The sequence below is a fragment of the Watersipora subatra genome, chromosome 11 (genome assembly GCF_963576615.1).
Source record: "Watersipora subatra chromosome 11, tzWatSuba1.1, whole genome shotgun sequence".
NCBI classification, from domain to species: domain Eukaryota; kingdom Metazoa; phylum Bryozoa; class Gymnolaemata; order Cheilostomatida; family Watersiporidae; genus Watersipora; species Watersipora subatra.
The window spans coordinates 36,949,255-36,970,775 of record NC_088718.1 but is presented as its reverse complement, the minus strand read 5'-3'; the positions used below and the strand labels follow the sequence as shown (position 1 = coordinate 36,970,775).

The window sequence follows — 21,521 nt, the reverse complement described above, 5'->3', positions numbered from 1 at the left end:
GCTTGGTTACAAGATGTGGTGTTACACCAGGAGCTACTAGTAATGTCAGATCTATGGATGACACTGTGTTGTTACAAGCTTCTACTACCTATGTGCCAACAACTGTTGGTAGTGAAAATTATGTTGAAGATGTTATTGACAGATAAACTATGCTTCTCGAAGGAATGCTAAACATTACATCGCATCCTGTTCTTTGTAACATCGCTGTATATTTATCTGGTTGGCTTGTCAGAACACTGTTGCAAGTTGCCTTGTGACCCATGTAGACTCTCCCTAATTCAGTCTAAGGAAGTTAGCAAATATGATGATATGCATGTTCTGTTAAGAGTTAAGAACCACGGTAGCTTGATTTCTTTTTTTGATGATGTTGTAACAACTGTTCTTCGCACCGAAAAATATTTGAAGGCGGCTTACATCAGCAAATCAATATTCGAAATATCTCAAGATTCCGAAGAGTGTAAAAGAAGAGATTGCACGCTATGATATACCTATTTGAATAAAAGCAACATTGTACTGACACTTCTGTAGGAATTGATAATCATCACTTCTCATTACTAGTTTTAGTGGTTGAAACATACTTAGATTTAAGACAGCACCCCTTTGCCAACTTAAGAAACCTAGATTTACATAAAGTGAACATCAGACATAATGCTACAACAAACATTATTTATTGGACAGTGAACTGTGATGTTGCTGCGACATAAATTGTCTAAAGCTGGTTTAAGTTAGTATTTATTTGCAAGACTTCTTTTTATATATGCATACAAACTGTACAGGTTGCAGGCATGTAGTAGTTCAATTTATTATAATTTATGTATACTATAATGCTATTAGACGTTATATTAGGATCATCAGAGCATCTGGCTCCTTAATTGTTATGCATAGATCGTTTATTTTCTGAATCACAAACAAATTTGATGGTCAAGTATGATGTAATTAAGATTTATAGTTTGCTTTTGGTCTATTTCAACGAATAACAGATCTAAATATAACCCAAAGCAAAATATATTGAGTGTTTAGGCTCAAGGCCAATCCAACCACTTTTCGAACAAAGCAATGTAGGTTGCAAGATTTTAGTCAAATGTATGCAACAGTTTTGGCCAGTTTTCTGCTCTTGGTGATGTAAACAACTATTGTGATCTCTTATTAAATATATAGGTTTTAAAGCTAAAGTTCACTGGGCTGGTAAGGCGAGCAATGCCAATGATACCCTTAAATCCGGTGGAAACATCTGTTGATAAGAAATGCTAACTATATAGAGCCCATATGGAGTTATCTGCCTATTGTTAAAACTACCAATACCAATGGTATGCCAATAGCCATCTACAACAAAAACCTATAGCCTATGAATCTGTAGATTTTTAGCTAGCTTGACTTTGATTAATCAGTTTAAAAATAGTCGGAAACTACACTTCTTGTATATGGTTAGAAAGTAAAATTTTTGTTTATTTATATGGTTTTATATAGGTCTAAGTTCACAATCTCTTTCTTTGCAAAAAGGAAGGTATGGAGAGTGAGGTATAAATATTCCATGAGAGATCAGTATGTCGATGGGTTTGTTAGGGAACGGGCATTTTCGTTTCCGATTTTTGGTCACAAGACTCTGTGAAACTATTAGATATATGACACTGTAGCCCGTCTTGACAAACTGTCGTTTTTGCGGAGTTGTCTCTCCGTTGAGCGGGCGAGGAACACAACAGCTTGTCACAAGGTGTAGTGCACCTGATGCTAGAGTTGCCCCGATTTTGGTATCGGAATCGGTATCGGTGCCGATATGAGTGTCAAGTACATGTATCTGAATCGGTATCGGCCGATCTTTTCTTAAAAAATCTGAACCTTCCGATACTTTTTACAGATCAACCATTTAGCAGAAAACTGTATTTTTGCCTGCTATACTAATAAAAAATCATCAGCTGCAAGCTTCTTACTTTTACTTAATGAATTTCAGGCCTGCCACACAATTTATTTTATGTCTATAGCCTGATCAACACAGCGAAGGAAACTTTTTAGCCAGAACGTAAACAAAAAGTGTGGTATTTCCCAATTACAGTGATAGGTTTTATTGCAAGCAATCACGAATAAGATAACAAAAGTGGGAAACAAGAACGCAGTGTAATATTTCTATTTACTAGCATTACGAAAGTAATTTAAACAGTCGACGCATAAAGTTATCCATCACTCTCTTGATCCTGACGATACAATGGATCGTTTGTATTGTACAAAAAACGGTAACCCCAGTGGCGTATCGGTATGTAGCCTGTCCTCCAACATCTGTTGCAAGGGAATCCCCCTTCAGTACGCTCGGCTACATTGATAATGATGGAAGAAAAGAGACGTCTTACTGAGATAATTGAATCACTAACGGTTTTTAAAAGAAACATTGATTTGCTCTAAACTTGTACAGGCACAGAAGTTCATCCAACAATAGAAGAGGGACTTCGTTATCACAGATAGAACTGTACCACTAACAGTAATTACCTTTATTTACAAATTACAAGAAACATGGACTGTTTTGTTACTACATGCACGGTATGTCAGTATGTGAATATGTATATATTTTTTTCCATAAATGCAAACAAATAAATACAATAATATTCATGTTTTCTTTGCATTATGTTTGTATTTGCATAATAAAATGAGCTACTATCTATGCAACACAAAAGATCTGAATCGGTATCTGAATCGGATTATTTTTCAATTAGGATCGGTATATCGGATCGGTATCTGAATCGGCTGGTGAATTTAGAATCGGGGCATCTCTACCTGATGCATCAGCTACACTTATGAAGAGTTGTTTTCTTCCGTCTATGCGGCTTGACTGCGATGTTATGGCAGTTGCTCCATTGGTAATCATAACGGATTTCGCGCAAAAATGTATGTAGAAAAAAATAAGATTACAACGTTTAACTAAAGACCAGTTTCTGTTGTAAACTTTAGTAGAACTTAAGAATAAAATAAATTAAAAATAAAATCCATAAGAACAAATAAAACTGACTGATACAAAAATAGAAATAAAACTGACTGCGCGCACAAATAACGACATGTTTACTTGCTGTTGTTGCCTAAGTTCTCAAGTTCTACTAAAGTTTACCGCAGAGACTGGTCGCTGGTTAAATGTTGTAATCTTATTTTCTTCTAAATAAATTTTTGCGCGAAGTTAGTTATGATTACCAATGGAGCGACTGATATAACATCGCAACCAAGCCGCATAGACGGAAGAGAACAACTCCCTATAAGTGTAGATGATGCATCAGGTGCAGTACGTCTTGTGACAAGCTGTTGTGTTGCTTGCCCACTCGATGGGGGACAACTCCGCAAAATCAACAGTTTGTCAAGACAGGCTAATGACACGAATTATGGACGGTTGGGTGACAGTCAATAGGGCGACAGACACTTAGGCGACACTTTCGGTTCGAAAGGCGACAACTTCAGACGGAAGGGCGACACAGCGGACAAACAGGCGACAATTCTGGACATTGAAGCGACAATTCTGAGGGCAGGATTAATTAAAAATATTAAGTCCCGTTATGGCCTGTTATGTTGTTGTGAATTAGTAGTGAACACTTACAAGACGCCAACTTTATTGATGCCCAGATCGGAAATCTTGCATTAGTATATTTTTCACGCATTGCTCCACCTTATTTCCTTGGCATCTATTACCTGCTTATATCCTCATTAATCTGATTAAATTATTCTTTTACACACAGTAGAATTTCATATTGTATTAATGAATGTCCCCAATATTTATTTAATTGAGATGGTTATTATTAAAAAACTGCTGAAGTTAATGTCTTTAATCGCCCAACTATTCTTCTGTTCATCCTTCTCCACAAATTTAACTCTAGAGTCTGTCAACTCCCCACACTCAGAAGTCATTTAGCCAGTCACTATTTTCTTTTTCACTTCCTTCCTTGAATGCTTGAAAAAACTGGCAAGTTGCTTATCAGTGTGGCAAGAGTCTGAGATTCCTTACCGCCTAATTTATGACATCATAGAGGTACCAACTTTTTTAACCCCTTTGAAGCGATGCATTCTTGAGTCCCTAGCATACCGCTGTTGATGAGTCATTATACTATCTTTGGCTCGTGTATCATGTATTAGGACACTCAGTAGTAGCTCTCAAATTAATGTATATTCTTGTTCTGATTGCAGTATGAAAATAAATACATACATATGAGTTTAGCTTGACACATTTTAATAAATTTGCTTTTTAGTATATTTATACAAATAGTAAAGCTGATTTTTATCATATATAACTTTCAAAAATACGTATACCAATAGTTTGCAGCATTAATCTTTTTTACAATGACTTTATTCTGATTGATACTATGTAGATAAACCCATCTAGCGATAGAACTTCTCTTTCCTATCTAGAATGACGAGATCAGGTTCACGGTTATAAATTGGCAACTATATATTACTTTCTGCAAATTCTAAAACTTAAATGAAAAGATAATTTGAATTATAGGAGTATAATTATACACAGTGACTCACAGGTACTCGAATGCACTTGCACTTCCAATCATACACAAAAATAATAGCAGGAAATTCCCTACACCACTATTTAATAAAGTTGTCATTAAAGTTCAAGCCGATGGCTGTCTATGTAATATCTTCCCATCCTTTCTGAAGTCTGTCCTTTGTTAAAATAGTCGTGTATAAAAAAGATTCATAGTGCGTGTTAAAATGCAAAATATAGTATATGATGCGGCATGTGGCAGCATTAACCTGCAACTGAGTATATATCACAAAGGTCTTTGAGGTGTTGATCACTCCTCATTGTTTCAAACTACAGGTTGCGTGTGCCATCGGGATCTGTGACAAGGGTAATTCGGTCAAATATCTCAAGTGACTCTAAAGGTAACATGGCATGGACCGGTTGATTTCTATGCTTTGGAATGGATCATTTCTCCATAAGCTTTCTGTGATTCTGTTTAGTTTTCTTGCAACAAGCTGGAGAAGTTAGTAAAATATGGATATATCTTAGACACCTATGTCAGAAAAAGCCTTCATTCTTCATACTCAAATAAAATCTCGACAAACATAGATCAGTGTGAACCGCCTTTTGAGTCTGCATTATAATGACATTGAATTATAATCATAATTGTAAAGAAACAAGGATAAGGACATCATTATTTCCACAAGTAAATGAGAAATCACAATAATAGGGAATTGTCTTTTCATCTCACACAAAGAGCAAACTCTTCTTCAAGCTACTGTAAATTTCGACGATCGAAACCATAAAACTATTTCTTCTCGAGGTAAGATAACTCTAAAGTTTCAACAATCAGAGACAAGATTGTCGACAATTCAGCCGAGAACGTGACTTTTCGAAGTTTTGAACAAACATGCTGATACAAAAACAAGTTTTGGTGTTTTAATTGAATAAGCTAGATGCATTTTCAGAAAAAAACCTTAATATTCTGTTAATTGTCTGGGCTAGCATAATCGGAGAAATCCCACCAATGGCGTTTAAAAATACATGTTGCTATTTCGATTTATAAAAACGTTTGCAAAAAAACAATAACACTGTCAAGGCTACGTTTCAAAAATATATGTAAGCATTGCACACGACGACAGCTTCTCATAGTTTGTCAGTACATTACCTTGCCTTCAACCGAACAGCAAACTAATTTGTCGCCCTTCAGTCTGGAATTGTCGCCGGTTTGTCTGCCGTGTCGCTTTTCCGTCTGAAGTTGTCGCCTTTCAAACCAAAAGTGTCGCCTAAGTGTCTGTCGCCCTAGTGACTGTCGCCCAAAAGTCCAGTTACCAATTACATTGGTGCACACGGTACTGGCGTAGGAGGCGGGACTGTCATCGTTTGCAGCTGGGTCCCACACGTTTTCCGTCTACTGCAGGGTTGCAAAAAGGTCTGATATTAATTGCTAGCTTTGCTAATGATACATATTACCTAAGTAGAATAATATGAGTGCTTCTGATCTTACAGAACTGGACAACAGGTATGTTCAACTCTTATTTATTTATTATTTCTTGAAAGCATCGTTAAAGACATCACGTAATTTTCATCCTCTTTATGCGTTATAAGCGATGCCGCCTGAATTATTTTTTCCTTCTTTAATATACGATTTATGTTATTTTTTGCATTTATCGTTTGTAAACATATAAAACACTTTGATGTATCATGCCATTTTAATTTTATTCTTAAACCAATCTTTTAGCCCACCTCCCTGACAAACACGTAATGATATTCATTAGTCAGTCTCATATGTTAGAGTAGCACACGTGAATAAGCTACCTATGCTGGGTTATAACGGAAATTGTTATCCATTTCGTAGCATGTTCAAGTAGATACCCAATTTTGTTATTCTATGGGATTATCCCCATGCTATAGGATGTAACCTGAAACCTTCAAAATCTCTGAAGGAAACAAACAAATCGCAGTGTCAAAGCACTAACCAAATAGTTTTGTCAAAAAAATCACAGTTAGCCTATCTTACATTTAAAACTCACTCAAAATGGACTCTAACAGCAAACACTCAAAAAGACTGGTCCAATGGTTCATTCCTATGCTCGGAAAGTGTATACATTGTTGTTTTCAGTACCAGATACTTTTTTTACAAAAGATGATCGTTTCTGTAGCATAACATTGTAACTCTATATTGGCGTAGGTCAGGGGTCTGCAACCTTTTCCACTCAGAGAACCGTTTGTAGCTGTTTTCCGCAGGAAACAACACAGTGGGAGCCGCAAACCCCTTTTGAAATTTTAATTTTTTAAAATCAGAAAAACGCATTACATGCAATGTTTTTGTTTAGCTTTTGATGCTTTTATACCATGTTTACACCATAAAATGAAAAGGTGTGGCATGTATAATGATATAACTGCTGGGAAAACAAAATTACACTTGCAAAGAACAATAAAATAGCTAATAATAACTTGAACATAACGTGAAAATATTACCATTTTGAAAGTTACTTTTAAAAAAGATTGCAACTTCATGTTTAATTCAGTCCTTCTTTTAACAAAACCCCGAACTGAAATTCTAACTGCTGCTAATATGCTACGTTTTTTTCTTTACGCTGTCATTTGAATAATGAACGACAATTTTTTTAAACAATGACAAAATATGAATATATGCAATATAGCCAATTAAATTATTAGGCTAATATGCTGGGTTAATGTCAGTTCTGCTCCTAGACCACATAGGACAGCATCTGTACGTCAGGGCTGTATGACGTCACCTTCACTTATACACAGGATCCCAAGCTGTCATCTATGAGGCGCATGCGCTGTTTATTTTTATAATGTTCATGTTGGAGAAGACTTGCTGACGCACATATGTTGCACACACACATATAGATTGCCTACCTGGGGTAAAAAAAATCCAGAAGTTTCGTGCCGGCTGGTGTAATTTTGACAGTTTTATTGGCGCATAAATAAGGACGCATAACAAGCGACAATGTTTGATTTGTCACCATAATTACAATTTTTAAAATTATAACAAAATCTAGTGATAAAACTTCTATATTTTTGTGAATTACTTGGCATATGGAAAAAAGGAAAACAAAAAAGGCAGGGAGAGCCGCATCGAGGGAATAAAAAAGCCGCCTGTGGCTTCGGAGTCGGGGGTTGCTGACCCCTGCTGTAGGTCGTAATGTCAGATTGCATACCAGTTTAAAATCTTCAGGCTACTATAGCAGTTTCAAGCAGAGGTAATGATGAATTTGGAAGATCGTATTTGAAGGTGTATAGGTTTATATGGTATGCAAACAAAGACCTACTAAAACGGAAAATTTACGAAAAGGTTGTACGAATTTTTTTCAACCTTAATTTTTGCGTTTAAAATTGCTGTATATCCACCAAAGTAGATTTTTTAAATGATCATCTTTTACCACGCAAATTAAAATGTTGCTGTAAAGAGACAACGCCACTAAAATATTACTCCCAAAATTATTGAGCTGAAAAAAGCTTCAGAGACCTGTACTTCATTTATATAAAAATAAAGCCAAAAATGAAGGATAAAGAAAATAGAGCTTCAGGTATGGCATATGGACATTTCTCAGCCAATTATTTCAGAGGAAGATATATACCGTACTTTTCGAACTATTAGCCACTACTTTTTCTGATGTTTTGAGCCATGCAGCTTATATAAAGGTGCGGCTATTCTGTGGTTTTTTCTTTCACCGCTAGGGCGCATCAACCGAAATCTCTGGTTAGTGCGCCTCTAGCGGTGAAAGAAAAAACGAAACAGTGCTGAAAGGCACTGTTCCGTTTTAACTAGCAAAGTTGCTACCGTGTTAAAAATCACTGTCCTGAGTTCTGCAGCTTATTATACAAAGATGCGGCCTATGTATTGTTCTATTATCGTCTTTTTTAAAAATAAAACAGATGTGGCTTATATAAGGGTGCAATTAATAGTCCGAAAAGTATGGTATACAAACTATAACAAACCTATTGTGTAATTAACTAGGAAGTACAGCATGACTGCATCGGTGTTGCTGCTAACTGTGTGACTAGCAAATGTGAAACATTAGTATAAACTATGACCATCTTCTATTTCCGACGGTCATGTTTGTACGACGGTAGATATATTTTGCACTCATTGTACTTTATGGTAATAATGTCTTGGCTTTCAAAGGGTCCTTTTGATATGTGAACAGAATGAGGCAGGTATATCAGACGCACAACTGTCAAGCGTACTACCTGATGTTGACAAGTCAGATCGTGTTGTTTCTATCAACAACCTGCTCAAGACGGTCAGTATACCTCCCTTGTCTTCTCGGTAAATGATTTGTTTTAAAACAAATCATTTTGTAAATTCTTCTGTAAATACAGAAGAAAAAATCACCAACTCCAATAACTAGCAACTCTTTGTTTTTTCATGACGTCGTTCTGCGAGTGCGAAACTGTAAATTATCGTGGTCCGCCATCTTTGTAGACAATTTTTATTGTTGAAAACACGAAGCTTCTGCTATTGATTCTAAAGTTAAAATGCCAGACTTTTGCGGTGTTGCTGGTTGCTTCAACCACAGCAACAGAGAAATAATATTCAATATTTCAAGGTACCGGAAGTTGTTCTGCATCAAAGAAAAGAAACTAAGAAATTATCAGAAGATCATATACAACTTTGGAAGGCAGCAATCCGTTGAGAAATTATCACCTCAGAGGATAAATGGGATAGAACATGCATTTGTTGGAAAAAAAATGTTGCAGGTAGGGGCTTAGCTTATTTTATGGCAGGAACCAGCTTTGTCGCTTTGAAGTGAATTGTTAACGTACATTTAATTTTAAATACTAATCCATCGGTGTGTACAGTAAATGTATCATCTGTATGCAGTTTGTTTTTGTTATTACAAAGGAATAAGCATATCTGCATGGTAGAAATAATCCATCATGGCTGCCAACAATTGCTTTGGGGCTCGCAGACACCATGTCAGAGCCATCACATGCAAGGCCATCACATGCACATCCTAGCAAACAACGGGTAGGCAAAAAAGTGTTGGATGCCATCTCATAGCTTTTGACCCTTAAAGGTTGACTTGCAACAAAATTCACATTACCGTTATTTGATATGAAAAGATTCACCATGTTTTACTCTGTTGTGTTGTAGGTGCAAAATATGTGGAAAGGTGATTACAAGCTCTTAAAAGCTCAAAAACGAACAGAAAATCGCAGCCACACGGAACCGCCGTAGTTTGGATTCCCTTTCCAAAATGGCTCAAATGTGATGTAGTTGTGAGAGGTGGTTTCTGTTTACACTTTCTTGCAACCTTATTCATCGAAATATTTTCACAAATATACTTCATGCATTCAATAAAACTATGTCTATTGTTCTTACGCGTCTGTTTTATCGTCATTGTAATGCTGTCACTTTTAGCAGTGTTATCTTATAACTTACCATAAAAATTTGTTTAATTTATTAGCCTTAGCTCGAAGGAGTACATATCATTGTTTTATAATCATGACGAGCCTGTTGGTCACTTGTGATCATTGAAATGTGCTGCAGAAATCATTTGTGAAGTATTGGGTCACATGATCCAATTACGACTTGCCGATTAGACCAGGCCGAAACAAAACTGTAACGTAGCGAGTATCTATATTTGATACGGGGTCTTCGGTAAAACCCGAAGTGTTTGTCATAAACTAGTACTACAATAAGTTTTATATTGAGCTTTGTAATGGCCTTTCAATTCACATGAGAACATACGTGACAAGACGATAACCAAATTTTGTGGTTACGTCATCGAAATAAAGAGATTCCAATCTACGGTGGCTTTTCGTTTTTGAGCTTTTAAGAGCTTGTAATCACATTTCCACATATTTGGCACTTAAAACACAACGGAGTAAAACATGGTGAATCTTTTGATGCTAAATAGCTGTAATGTGAATTTTGTTACAAGTCAACCTTTAAAAACCCTCGCTTGCTGCTGAAAACATCATCTATGAACACTCTGATGCAACAAATTCACATGCCTCACAAATAAAAAACACTCTAGAAGCACTCTCAGAGTCAGTATCTACTACATGTAAAAAAGGGACACAAACTGACAGTTTCGTATCTGCCACTGAGGCCGGGATTCAAGCAGATCTGCCATTAGATTATATTGACAAACTTGAAAATGACAATAAGGCACATCTCTTAGAGGATGATGCATGCAAAAAGCATGCATTTTCAAGAAAAAGTCTATAGTTTTTCCACTTTCGAAAACATGGATAAAAGGGTAGCCTTTTATACGGAACTTTCGGATTTGGAAAGTAGTATTTAATTTAATTAAACCAAATGAGTAATTCGTCAAGATGCCTGTTAAAGGAAAATCGGTTAATGTTATGCCTGATTAAGCTCAGATTTAATTACAGTAGACTATACCCTATACCTCCTATAATTTAAACTCCAAATAACTTAAAAAATTTGTGGAGTATTTGCTTCCTTCGACGTAAAGTATTCCATATAACGTAAAGTGTAAAGTCGGGCGAGTTTTCAAAATCGATTTGAATGCTAGTTTATTTCATTGCACTTGTGAAAGGAAAAACGTCGTGCATTTAGCGTTATATCTATTATGTATAACATTTGCGACATTTTAATTCGTCTTATAAATCGTTAAATGTGTTGACAAAAAGGCGAATAGGCAGCTGCGCAATTGTTCATGAACACAAAGGCGATCGATTGGTGCAGGTATTACAACGTCCGTTCACCAGTCTTAATGTCATGAGTTGCAGTAACGTCGAAAATTATCTCTAACCTTGACCCCTGGATAATGATAGGCGACGAACAGGTAAAACTGCTTTTTATAGTTGAAAGATGTTGTTTTGCCTTATTGCAGACGTACAAAATATTTGTTATTAGCTTCACTTTGCAGAATAGACTTCGTCGTTTAGAAAAATAAGCGAATCGTTGTAAATGAGCATCAAAAATATGCAGCTCCTATCAACTTGTTGTAAACTTTCTGCAACCATGGTCTATAAAACTAGTGAGATTGATCATAAAAAGGAAAAAAGTTGGTGATGCAAACCAATAATTCTGCAGTTACGGTAGAGCCCAAAAATTACAAGAGTTGAGTAAAGTTTTTACTCTTTGCATGGCCAAAGGAGTGAGTTTGGAAAGATCTTGGAACGGATTAGCCAATTTACATGTATTTTACTGTTCTTATAGCATAAATTCCCTATAACGTAAATGTTCCTGGAACAGATTATTTATGTTATAAGAGTGTCTGCTGTATTGTTTTCAAGACATAGCTTACCACTTGATATATCACGATCGACTATTCAAAAATGCATTCATTCTGTCCTCGATCTTTTGTATGTTAGACTAAGATTTTTTGTGTGAAACAGCCCGAAAGCGAAATGTTAAGAGTATCAATGCCGATGTCATTCAGAAAATACTTTGCAGAGAAAGTTGTTGAACTAAAAATTTAAAAAACCTAGTGCCCCACTCAGCAAATTGTATACATATTTTAATTATAGGTGTTACCAACCGGTAAAAGATCTGATTGGTATTGCCCTCCAGGATGCAATCACTTTCATTTCTACTGGTTGGAGTGGTTGCACGTCAGATAAATACATATCTCAACTGAAAAATCTGAAATTTTGGAAACTATTTTGCCAGGTGTGGTAGTAGTGGTAGATAGAGGGTTTACAATTGAAATTGTAGGCTTTTTATAAAGCTGAATTGGCCATTCCGGCTTTTACCAAGGGCAATTCTCAACTATATCCCATGGATGAAGCTGCACACGAAATCCGAAGGAACTTGCAAAATCGCTAATGTTCGCTTTCATGTCGAGAGAGTCATCAGGCTTGTAAGTAGAAAATTTGACATTATAGACTGAACAATACCAATAAACTTTGTAAAACTTAGAAATGGCGAAACTGTTCTGACTATTGATACGATTGTTCATGTACGCTGTTTCCTCACCAACCTGTGCCAATCAATGGTCCCCTTTAATAAGTGGACCATATGTATGTAATATATGTAATTCAGAAACGTTTTACACGATATGCAGATTTCAAATACAGTTTAAATATCTTTTTCTGACAATATTTTGTGTTATATTGCATATTGCCCATTAAACATGTACATTTTGTTCACAGTTACATTAAACACGGACATTGGTTTTTGATGTTCTCATCCATGATGAAAAGAAAAAAGACACACAATTAAATTAGACATTATTTCTTTTGACAAGCTCAGAACAAATTATTTTGCACCCATAGAAGCCGCAGTTACGTGAGACACTTTTCCACACTGTATTTTGATGCTCTCGTACATGATATACACCAGGTGTGAGGCTACAGCAGGAATTGAAATTAAATCAGTCATTGTTAGTTTGAAATTGCAGTTATGATTCAATTAATTTCGGGAATGTATACAATTGTTAGTTAATTGGTTTAGTTTTAGCTCAGCTATGAATTTAATTACCAACTTGGTTTCCAAAAAAGTTGCATTAGTAATAGACCTAGCAAATTAATTCACGTTCATAGTAAATTATGCATAAAATTAACCATTTAAGTTGTAAAATAGTTGCATTAGCAGTTACAGTAACAAATCTATATTTATTTAAGTTATACCCTAAATTAACAAAAATAATTTTTAAAATAAATACATTAAAGATGCGGTTCCGTCAAGTTGTAGCTGATTTCAAAAGAAAGCATTTTTTTGCTCATCAGTTGACATGTTGTTTGTTGTTTTAGGCGATCTCATTGTCAAGATATTTGAAGATTAAAATCGACAAAAATGATAGCGGTAAAACCGCTCAGGAGAAGAAGACGTGCCCAGACTTGCCCAAAATGAAGTAACTAATGATAGAGCCTGCCTCTATCTCTCGTATTCACATTGGCTATTCCGAAAAGTCTAGTACTATGCGGCTCGATTGGCATATATTTTATGTTGTATTTGCTCATGATTGCTATGATAAAATTTTTAATCTAGCTACAGATACATTATCCCACGACCAAACATGAGCGAAGCGATTGTTTGGAAGATTTATGATAAATGCATATGTGCACACAACTCACAAAAATTATTCATCAATGGCCATCGCAAACCCTTTTACCGAAATCTCATCAACAAATTTAACCATTTTTCAATGGACTCTTTTAGGTATAATAACGATACAAACGCATATAAACCTATTTAAATCTGTTACCAAGTCATTATTATTTGTAGCAAATTTCCTAAACCTAACCCATCTGATCAGATTATACATAAATATACAGATTAATTTGGTCTGAAATCGTTATTAAAACTTGACAAGCCTTATTTTTATTAAAATTAAGACCGACAAACGAAACGCCGAGCGACAGAGAATATAGCCATTATTTGGAGCATTTCACGAAAAAAACGTGCACATTTCACCAGTCTATAGCATTGTCTAATTGCCGAAGGTTTCTGTAATTAACGTAGAAGTAATGAAAAGCAATCGTTTCTTTTTTGTCGATTTATTAGTAACTGACATTTTGGACACTTATGAGTACTTTGGTATTCCAACTGATGTCCAAAGCCGTGAAAGTAAAGGAAATGACGATGATATTTTTTTAAAGATTCTTATGAGATTATTACAATATTTAATTATAAGAATAATTATTCAATTTTATATGATTTGTTTATAAGAATAGTCATTCGAATTTACGAGATCGAAGTATATAGTGGCTGATGTTGGGCAATATGTTACTGTTATTATTTTTTCTAAATAGTTTTGTTAAATAGATTTTCTAAAAATCTATATAAATGTCACAACTTCTTGATATTGTTAGCTATGACATTTTGAAATGTAAACAAAATTCTGCATTGGTTTTTCATTATTACTGTATTACTATATTAATAATATTGGTTATTCTAATAATATCAGTGCATTTTACTTCTAATATTGCATTTCTCCTATTGCGGGAGAGAGATATAAACATATAATCTTTTCCTTTCATTATTGCTGTTTGTTGTACATGATAACACCCAGTACATTACAGCTACCATTGCAGTTATCCTATTGCAGTGCCATTTGCCTGCTAATATTGCATTTCTCAACCATCAGTACTTTTTCTCTTTTCCAATATCACTTTGGTCGTGAGCTGTATAACGGGAATTTCTAGTTATAAATGTTTCAAACGTCTCAAATAAAGGAGATTACAAATTTGTCATATTAGTTTCCTCTAAATGCTGTGTAAACATTTGAGTACTGACTACGATTCTACCAGTCTACGATAATTAGGTCGTTTAGTTAACTTATTTCATCGCGGTCTTTGTATCCACTAAGTTCTCAGTTGCTACTCACACCGGAAATTAGCCACTAAATAAAATGAGCAAGCCACCATTTAAAAAAAAATTTTTTTCGAATATATGTCGTAACCCACTGCATCCCAAGAAGTCATGTATAGTCAACGTTATCTAATCATTATTAGTATCAATTCGTAACAAAAATTTACTGTTAACATTCAATTAGTTAATTCAAATACAAAACAAATGGTTTTATGAGTTGACAAAAATTGTGAACGGAAAGCAACGTCAATTTCGTTGAAATCAATTCACCCACCGATTCTTAGCAAAGGGTTAATAAAGCAAATGAGTAATTCAGCACCACATTTTTGCACCTGGTTGGTGGTTTGTGGACTCACCTGTTTTCACTTAGTAAAGTGGAGCATACATTTTTTGAAAAAATATTTGGTCCGTTGGAATTAAGTCGAGTTATGCAAAAGTACCTGTCGATACAGCTCTGATTACACTTCATAAATGTATTTATCAGACAAGATTTCAGCGCAGATAGCAACATGACTATAATATATTCAATGTTTTGCAAATCATGTTTTGCATTATCTTAATTTTAACAAGCCAAAAAATTTGTATTTCAGCAATAATTTTTTATTAAAAACATCCATCCAAGTCGTGGCCAATCACATAGTTTCAGCTCATATAATAGGACAAATTAATATCCTGCAGCAAACTCAAAAACAAAACATATCATGGTTTTTGCAGTACACATTCGTGTCTCTTTTCCATTTATGGCAGTTTCCAGACCGACACGTGAAATGTGAAAACTCGTGAAACAATCACAAAGTTATGAAATGATGATTCGCGATAGCAAAAAGTTTTGATTTTACTTATTAGTAAATATATTCATAAGTACTAAAAATATTACCGTTAGTTTAGAATATATGCAGAGGACACTCAAAGTTAAAGTTAAATCTACCTCCATTATCCTATCTTCCTCTGCAGCATAACGCTGCTGACGCCTGTCAGCTCTAACCATAACCAGTCTGCCCCAATCATTAATCACCTGTCGTTAGAAAACTTTGAGTCAACTTCGCTGATTTGAGCATTGTTACAATTCTGTTGTTCGTCAATAAAATGTGTCCGTGGAGTAATTCAGTAAATTAACGATGTCAATTAATTCAGTAAATTAAATGTCGATGCACGTAGCTACTAGAATCTACTACAAGTCGATGCGTGTAACTAACTAGAAATAGAGTAAACTCCTTAGCAACGAGAAACTTCGAAATCACAGACAACCCGTTTTACGAGCGATAACATTTAACATGACCTATATCAAAATTTTGTCTTAATGATTGGCTAAAGAAGAGATCTTATAATTATCGCTCGTGGACTCTTTTTACATGTATCACTCGTTACGTCATTAATAAAGCACTCGCTTGAATCTGAGCTTTTTAAAAGATGACCTCATTCAAACGCTTATATCACTAGACAGGGTTAGTCTAAAAAGACAAAATGACATCAAATTGTAGCTGATGTTTTACCCTTTTATTGGCTTCAATTTCATTAGATCGACTTTTTTGACGCAATCACATCTTTAACAGTTCGTTGCTCACTGTTCACATTTGGCTTGCTAGCAATCACTTCAAACATTTTGTATGGAGGTTGACATTCATAAAAGGGACTCGAGGAATCTCAGTGGGAACAATTAAATGATGATAAGTGTTGTTGGTTTTGATGATCAGCTTATAGTTGGTGAAACATTCAATGGAGTAGAACACTTTGTTTGTTCCAGGGAAAGTTAAGTCTGTTGCAGTCGGGCAAGATCTTACTCTACAAAGTCAAGTCTCAATCAGAGTAAGTGCTGTTTTATAAGTTTGGTTTGTCTCATCTTTAATGAAGTACCTAAATGTGAAAGTGGGGACAGTAGTTCCCCAACATGTTTTATGCTGGCTAGTTTGCGCTGATAGAAAGATAACCTGAGTGTAATTCAAGCATTTATTTTTGTTAATATTGGTGATAAAGTGAAAGTTGTCAGAGACACACCGTTTTATAACAATTGACAATTTATTAATAACATTGGTTTACTATGGAATCGAAATTGAGTGTTAGGATCATTAAAGGTTGATTTGCAACAAAATTCACATTACAGGTATTTGATATCAAAAGATTCACCTTATCTTACTCTGTTGCGTTGTAGGTGCAAAATATGTGGAAATGGGATTACAAGCTCTTAAAAGCTCAAAAACGAAAAGATGCCGTAGATTAGAATCAGTTTATTTCTCTGACGTAGTCATTACATTTGGTTATTGTTTTGTCACGTGATGTTCTCACGTGAATTGAAAGGCCAATAAAAAGCTTAATATAAAACTTGTCGTAGCACTAGTTTATGACAAACACTTCGGGTTTTACCGTAGACTCCGTATCAAATATATATGCTTGCTACTTCACAGTTTTGTTTCGGCTTGGTCTATTCATCTAGTCGTAATCTGATCATGTGACCCATACTTTGCCAATAATTTCTGCAGCATTTTCCGATTATCACAGGTGACCAACAGGCTCGTCGTGTTTGTCAGACAATGATATGTACTCTAAGCTAAGGTTAAAATATTAAACGAATTTTCATGGTAGGTTATATATAAGATATCAGTGCTGAGAGTGACAGTATTACAATGACCATAAAATAGACACGTAAAAACAATAGTCGTGGTTTTATTAAATGCGTGAAGTATGTTTGTGAAAATATTTCGACAAGTGAGGTTGCGTGAAAGCGTAAACAGAAGCTATCTCGTACAACTACGTCCCATTTGATCCGTTTTGGAAAGAGATTCTAATCTACGACAGTCTTGTGATGGCGGTGATTAACTGTTCGTTTTTGAGCTTTTAAGAGCTTGTAATCATATTTCCACATATTTTGCGCCTACAACACAGCAAATTAAGACATGGTGAATCTTTTGATAGCAAATAACTGTAATGTGAATTTTGTTGCGAGTCAACCTTCAAGTATAGCTAATTTCTATTAAAAACTACGCAATGGATACGGTAAACTTTGATACAAGCCAGATTTTCTCAGTAGTAAATTCCTTTGAAATTTTCGGCGCGGTTAGTCGATTAATATGTTTGAAGAGGTATTTGGTTGATTTTCAAATAACACAATCTCCAACTTTTATCATAAAGCCTCTGTTTGAATGCCGTGGCGCCCATTTTTCAACCATTCTCCTTTAGTGGCGGTCAAATGGACATGGCGTTCAAGTAGAAGCTGGCATTATACTTTTCAAATTACTCATCAGAATTTAACGAAGATAAATTTAACCCTTTACAGGCAATGCGGATGTCATCTATATTTAGTGCTTTCCTGAAGGCGAAGCCACATTAACCCCTTTGGGTGCAATAATTCTGCTAACTTGTCAAGGATCTGTAAATAAATATGCATTGGGAAGCCGAGAGATATATCTACCAGTTGATATCTATTGTTTACAATTAACTTGCGATGTTTAAGAATATAGCCTGTGACCCTCTGCCCTGCTTTGCGATTTGTTAGTGCTTTCACTTTTTGAATTTCTAAATTTGGAGGTATATTTTCATTTTGTAATTGTATCTAAGATGTTGCATGAACGCTCATTGTACTCATTGGTTTGTTTACTAAAGTTTGCAGCCAAAATTGGCTTTATATGCGATAGGAGAGGAATTATGAGTGTCGATCTATTGTAAGCCATATTAATATACACAAGGATGCTATCAAATAGTATGCTATAAATCTGCAAAATTGTTAGGTATATAGTAATAATCTTTTAAATGCTACAAGTTTAAATATTCAAGAACAAGTGATATAACTGAACCATACTTATAATACATGCAGAAACAAAAATTAACATATTTGAAAAAAAAATTTATATTGTTTGCTCAGCCAGCTGCGTTCTGATTGTTGCTTTCAATTGAATAAACATCTGGCTTAACAATACCTTCCACAATGTTTCCTGACCTCAACTCTTCTTTTACACTGCTGAACTAGTCGATTTTTTGAGCAGAGTAGAACTTTTATGAGTTGCATTTCGCACAAATGATAAACTTATGCTGCATCTCTAAGCACAATTTCTAGCCTAAAACTGGTCATATTATATCATATATACATACGGCAAAGTATCAAGACCGTGTTAAACAAGGAACTACCGTGCGCGCTCCTACAACGTAAATAATCCGTTTCAGGAACGTTTACGTTATAGGGTTTTTACGTTATAAGAACAGTAAATTGCCTAATACGTTCCAAGATCTTTCCAAACTCACCCTTTTTGGCATACAATAAAGAAAACTCGATTTAACTATTTTAATTTGTCGGCTGTACCGCAACTGCAGCATTTTTAGTTTGCACAGACAACTTTTTTTGCTTTTTATGATCAATCTCACAGGTTTTTATAGACCATAATTGTGATAATTCCACAATAAGTTGTTATGGAGCGCACATCTTTGACGCTCATTTACAAATATTGTGTACGTTCACAAGAAAACAAAACAGCAAAATATTTTACTGTGAAACGGTACTACTTGTTTGTCGTCTATCTAATGTATATCCAGGGATCAAGGTGAGATGAAAGAGAACTTTCGACGATACTCCAACTCGTAACACTTGCACCAATCGATTGATTGCCTTTGTATTTATGAACAATGCGCAGCTTACCTATTCTTTATTTTGTCCACATATCTGACGATCTATCACGACGAATTATATTGTTGCAAAAGTTTTATACGTATACAATATGCAATTGTAACGCTATATGCATTTTTTTTGCAAGTTCGGTGAAATAATTAAACGTTCAAATCGAATTTGAGAACTTGCCTGATTTGGCGCTTTACGTTATATGAAATTTTTATGTAGTAGGAAACAAATACTTCACATGATTTTTTTTACATTATTTGGAATTACATTATAGAAGGTATATGTTATAGTAGGTGTACGTTTTAGTAAGTGTACGTTATAGGAGGTATACGTTATAGGAGGTATACGTTATAGTAGGTATACGTTATAGGAGGTATACGTTATAGTAAGTATACGTTATAGTAGGTATATGTTATATGTAGGTGGTATACATTATAGGAGGTATAAGATATAGGAGGTATACGTTATAGGAGGTATAAGGTATAGAAGGTATAAGATATAGGAGGTATAAGTTATAGGAGTTATACGTTATAGGAGGTATAGGCGGTATACGTTATAGTAGGTATACGTTATAGGAGGTATACGTTATAGGAGGTATACGTTATAGAAGGTATAAGATATAGGAGGTATACGTTATAGGAGGTATAAGGTATAGAAGGTATAAGATATAGGAGGTATAAGTTATAGGAGTTATACGTTATAGGAGGTATAGGCGGTATACGTTATAGTAGGTATACGTTATAGGAGGTATACGTTATAGGAGGTATACGTTATAGGATGTATACGTTATAGGAGGTATACGTTATAGGAGGTATACGTTATAGGAGGTATACGTTATAGGAGGTATACATTATAGGAGGTATACGTTATAGGAGGTATACGTTATAGAAGGTATAAGATATAGGAGGTATAAGTTATAGGAGTTATACGTTATAGTAGGTATATGTTATAGGTGGTATACATTATAGGAGGTATAAGATATAGGAGGTATACGTTATAGGAGGTATAAGGTATAGACGTATACGTTATAGTAGGTATACGTTATAGGAGGTATACGTTATAAGAGGTATACGTTATAGTAGGTATACGTTATAGGAGGTATACGTTATAGTAAGTATACGTTATAGTAGGTATATGTTATAGGAGGTATACGTTATAGGAGGTATACGTTATAGGAGGTATACGTTATAGGAGGTATACGTTATAGGAGGTATACGTTATAGGAGGTATACGTTATAGGAGGTATACGTTATAGGAGGTATACGTTATAGAAGGTATAAGATATAGGAGGTATACGTTATAGGAGGTATAAGGTATAGAAGGTATAAGATATAGGAGGTATAAGTTATAGGAGTTATACGTTATAGGAGGTATAAGGTATAGGCGGTATACGTTATAGTAGGTATACGTTATAGGAGGTATACGTTATAGGAGGTATACGTTATAGGAGGTATACGTTATAGGAGGTATACGTTATAGGAGGTATACGTTATAGAAGGTATAAGATATAGGAGGTATAAGTTATAGGAGTTATACGTTATAGTAGGTATATGTTATAGGTGGTATACATTATAGGAGGTATAAGATATAGGAGGTATACGTTATAGGAGGTATATGTTATAGGAGGTATACGTTATAGTAAGTATCTGTTATAGGAGGTATAAGTTATAGGAGTTATACGTTATAGTAGGTATATGTTATAGGTGGTATACATTATAGGAGGTATAAGATATAGGAGTTATACGTTATAGCAGGTATACGTTATAGCAGGTATACGTTATAGGAGGTATACGTTATAGGAGGTATACGTTATAGAAGGTATACGTTATAGGAGGTATACGTTATAGGAGGTATAAGGTATAGAAGGTATAAGATATAGGAGGTATAAGTTATAGGAGTTATACGTTATAGGAGGTATAAGGTATAGGCGGTATATGTTATAGTAGGTATACGTTATAGGAGGTATACGTTATAGGAGGTATACGTTATAGGAGGTATACGTTATAGGAGGTATACGTTATAGGAGGTATACGTTATAGGAGGTATACGTTATAGAAGGTATAAGATATAGGAGGTATAAGTTATAGGAGTTATAGGAGGTATAAGGTATAGGCGGTGTACGTTATAGTAGGTATACCTTATAGGAGGTATACGTTATAGGAGGCATACGTTATAGGAGGTATACGTTATAGAAGGTATAAGATATAGGAGGT

At 34.9% G+C, this 21,521-nt stretch overlaps 1 protein-coding gene across 2 annotated transcripts in view; it reads left to right on the top strand.

Moving 5' to 3' along the window:
- The first annotated feature begins 5,799 nt into the window (after positions 1-5,799).
- LOC137408209 (DNA-directed RNA polymerase III subunit RPC6-like) overlaps positions 5,800-21,521 on the top strand; it is a 33,041-nt gene continuing 17,319 nt past the window's right edge. The window contains exons 1-3 of one of the 2 annotated variants that reach the window (XM_068094619.1): positions 5,800-5,960; positions 8,598-8,715; positions 16,450-16,511. In XM_068094619.1, coding sequence (XP_067950720.1) covers positions 5,926-5,960; positions 8,598-8,715; positions 16,450-16,511 — 215 coding nt within the window. In that variant the 5' untranslated portion in view covers positions 5,800-5,925. Of the gene's footprint in view, positions 5,961-8,597; positions 8,716-9,216; positions 9,444-16,449; positions 16,512-21,521 lie in introns of those variants that run through there. The other variant, XM_068094620.1, reaches the window with a different exon arrangement.